Consider the following 3,226-nt stretch of genomic DNA (forward strand, 5'->3'; position numbering starts at 1 on the left):
GCTGTTTAGCCTTGAAAGGAGACGGCTGAGAGGGGACCTTACTAATGTATATAGATACCTGACGAGTAGGGGTCAAGAGAAAGGGGCCAGTCTCTTCACAGTGGTGCCCAGTAATAGGACAAAGAATAATGGATGTAAGCAAGAACACAGAAAGTTCCATATCAACATGAGGAGAAACTTCTCTACTGTGAGGGTCACGAAGAACAGGAACAGGCTGCCCAGAGAGGGTGTGGAGTCTCCTTCACTGGAGACTTTAAAAATCCACCTGGACGTGTTCCTGTGTGGCTGCTATAGGGATCCTGCTCTGGCAGGGGGTTGGACTAGATGATCTCTTGAGGTCCCTTCCAACCCCTGACATTCTATGATTCTACGAAAATTCACAGCTTACAGGAGGTCCTCAAGACAGATGGAGGAAAAAAGAAAATTTCTGCTTCATGACCCATCTTTTCTGCTACTGTTTTAAGCTGTTCTACTGCAAGTACACACTGTTCTCTGCTGAGCCCGCAGGTCTACAGCAGCCTGTCCCAGTTCAAGAGGTTCAGAGTGAGAAAAGCACTGAGAACCACTGCTGGGACCACACTTCTGACAAAAGGGAAATGTCAAACTGACACAGATTTGGGAAAACAACACGCTGAACTCGAGGACCTCTCAGAAAGAAAAAAATAACCCACACTTTAGTACATCTGCTGCAGGAGACAGACTACTAGAAGGAATATTGCCTTTCTACTAGGGCAAGAAAAAAAGTTCATGATCAGGTGAGTCAGACTAAATCACCTCCAGAGGTCCCTTCCAACCTCAACCATACTTCAGATTTTGTGAAGGCTTTGGAAAGAAACAGACTAAACAAAATATTTCCTGCAGCCTGGTTCTAAGACAATCACCAAAAGAGGAGCCAACCAGGTTCAAGCAAGAGGACCTGCTATGCTACACTGCATCCTGTCAGCTGTGTTTTGAGCAGTCCCGAAAAAAGAAAGAAATACTGGAAGGTAGAGAAGGACAGATGTCTAAATAAGATTGGTTTGTAACTGTCAAACATGAACAACCCAAGCACAATTCCAGAAACGCAGCAGACAGTTTTAAAAGTGTTTGAGAGCCTGTTTGTGCTTAAATATCATAGGGCTTTGGGGGAGAAGTCATCGTTTGTTTTAAGAAAATAATAAAATAGTAGTGCTTTTACATGTCAGCATGCTAAGAGCATGAACATTCTGCATGTATTAGCTGTAGAAAGTATTTCATAACAGCTTTAAGATAAGTTTGTAAAAAGTTGCGCGCTGCATGACTTACCCCCAGCAAGCTCCTCCAGGCTTGGAACGTGAAAAGCAAACTTTTCAACTTTGGCCATTTCCTAATTTCCTGACTTCTTCAGGTAAGAAATGACAATCTACCACACTGTAGGAGCAACTGATCTGCCAACAAGAATAATAGTTAAACAATTAAAACAGGCTTTTACAACAGGTTACTTATTTTTCAATTTCACTCAAGAATAAACAAAAAGTAGAATTGCAGTTCTGCCATCAAAGGAAATACTAACAGTTTTAATATCAATGTTAATTTTCTTACATGCTTTGGAAGAAGACATGTCAGCTCTACAGCTGGCTCAGAGCACTACATATGCTGGTCCTCAAGCTTACACCTGGGTGTAGGCAAAACACGTGCTACACTGAATCCAGTTCAACGGACAGGTCAGAAGGTTTATTTGTCTTTCAAGTCTGGAGTTATAATTTGGTTTTGAAAGAAAACTGGGCTTTTCTGAGCACATTAGCTGCCTCCTCAGGAACTCCCTACCTTGTTTATTTTGCCAGCACTGGCTATGGTGGACTTTCAACCTCAGCTGTGGCTTGGTCTCCAACTGATTCTGGTGTGTGTGTTTCTCCTTCCAGAGGGGAACAGCAGCAACACAGAAAACAACAGCAGCAAGTTCTACTGTATTGGGCTCTGTAAGGGTACAGAGCTTGTAACAAAAAGTTTTGTTTGAACCTAAGTTCAAGAACTTCTTTACAAATGAACTATAGTCAGCTTTGCAACAGCAAAATCACCACTAGGGCAAACCAGTAGCTCAGGGCAGAAACAGCTGATTATACAATATCCTATAAATCAGACATAGCAATCATTAACTCCTTAGGCAAATGCTTGCTGCACACAGCAGAAAAATAAGAAGGGTCTGGTTTATCCAGCTCTCAGGCCTTGGAGGAAAAAGCTTAAAACCTAATTACAAGTCCAGATCTGACACAGCTTCTGTTAGGAAGGACGATGATGTGAGCTAGCTGTTTACATATATTTTTAGCTTCTATTTAAAAAAAAATCCTAGTTTTTACAATTGTTAGAAATCATAGCTGTCCTTGCACCATCAGCCTCCTGAGTCTGCATAAAGAAAAAAAAAAAACAGCAGAAGAAAGAAATAAAAAGAGTTGGGAGATCACAGCAGTCACCTAACTGAAATCTTTGAGCCACCCCAAATTACTGCTGTAGGAAGCAGTAAAGGGAGAAAGACCACCTGTGTGGAGTAATTCTGCTCTTAATTGGTCTTATCCATCTCCACAAGCGACTCCCTCCCTCCTCTGGCTGTGGAGGAGACAATAACGCGCTGGATTCGGTGCCTCTGGCAGAAGCGTACTGCCAGGTGGAGAGAATCACACCCCAAGGGTGTACGCCACACCATACAGGGAGCAATTAGTCAGAGAAAGAGAGTGAGAAGGTAGCTTTGGCATAATTTTTTTTTTAGATGATTCTCATACCCTCCCAAACTTGCTGCGTTCTGAAGAACGATGTGCCAGCGCTCAAGGTAACGGGCTGAGAAAGCCCTGGAACAGGCTGGGACGCCAGGCTGGAGCTGCTGTTGTGCAGAGAGAACACCTGGGCAGGGTTCAAGCAAGCAGGCGCAGGTATAACACCTGAACCCGCTGGCTGAAGGACAGCAGCCGGCTCCCCACAACCAGGAAAGAGGGAAAGGCTGTGGGAAAAGCTCGAAGCAGCATCAGTGCCGGACAGCAGTCCTTACCTGGAGGGCCACAAAAAATAAGTGGATCCGTGAGTCAGCACCGCAAGGAGAGCGCTCACCAGCGCAGTTTGTGCCCCGTGGGAGAAGGAGAACCTGAAAGAAGACAATAGCAGTCAAGGCCCGTCCCGGAGGGGTGAGGTGACACCGAGTTCCTACAGGAGACCTGCCGAGCGAGCACACAAACGCTGAAGGGACCGTAGGGCTGCCAGTTCTGGGAGGGTGCGACAA

General features: G+C 44.9%; 1 protein-coding gene across 3 annotated transcripts in view; it reads right to left on the reverse strand.

Annotated features, from left to right (window-relative positions):
* LOC104277868 (chromosome unknown open reading frame, human C11orf54) overlaps positions 1–1,422 on the reverse strand; it is a 10,194-nt gene extending 8,772 nt beyond the window's left edge. For 2 of the 3 annotated variants that reach the window (XM_009874650.1, XM_009874649.1), the window contains exon 1: positions 1,285–1,422. In XM_009874650.1, coding sequence (XP_009872952.1) covers positions 1,285–1,342 — 58 coding nt within the window. In that variant the 5' untranslated portion in view covers positions 1,343–1,422. The remainder of the gene's footprint in view (positions 1–1,284) is intronic. The other variant, XM_009874651.1, reaches the window with a different exon arrangement.
* Between the last annotated feature and the right edge of the window lie 1,804 nt (positions 1,423–3,226).

The sequence above is a fragment of the Apaloderma vittatum genome, unplaced genomic scaffold, assembly GCF_000703405.1.
Source record: "Apaloderma vittatum isolate BGI_N311 unplaced genomic scaffold, ASM70340v1 scaffold5198, whole genome shotgun sequence".
NCBI classification, from domain to species: domain Eukaryota; kingdom Metazoa; phylum Chordata; class Aves; order Trogoniformes; family Trogonidae; genus Apaloderma; species Apaloderma vittatum.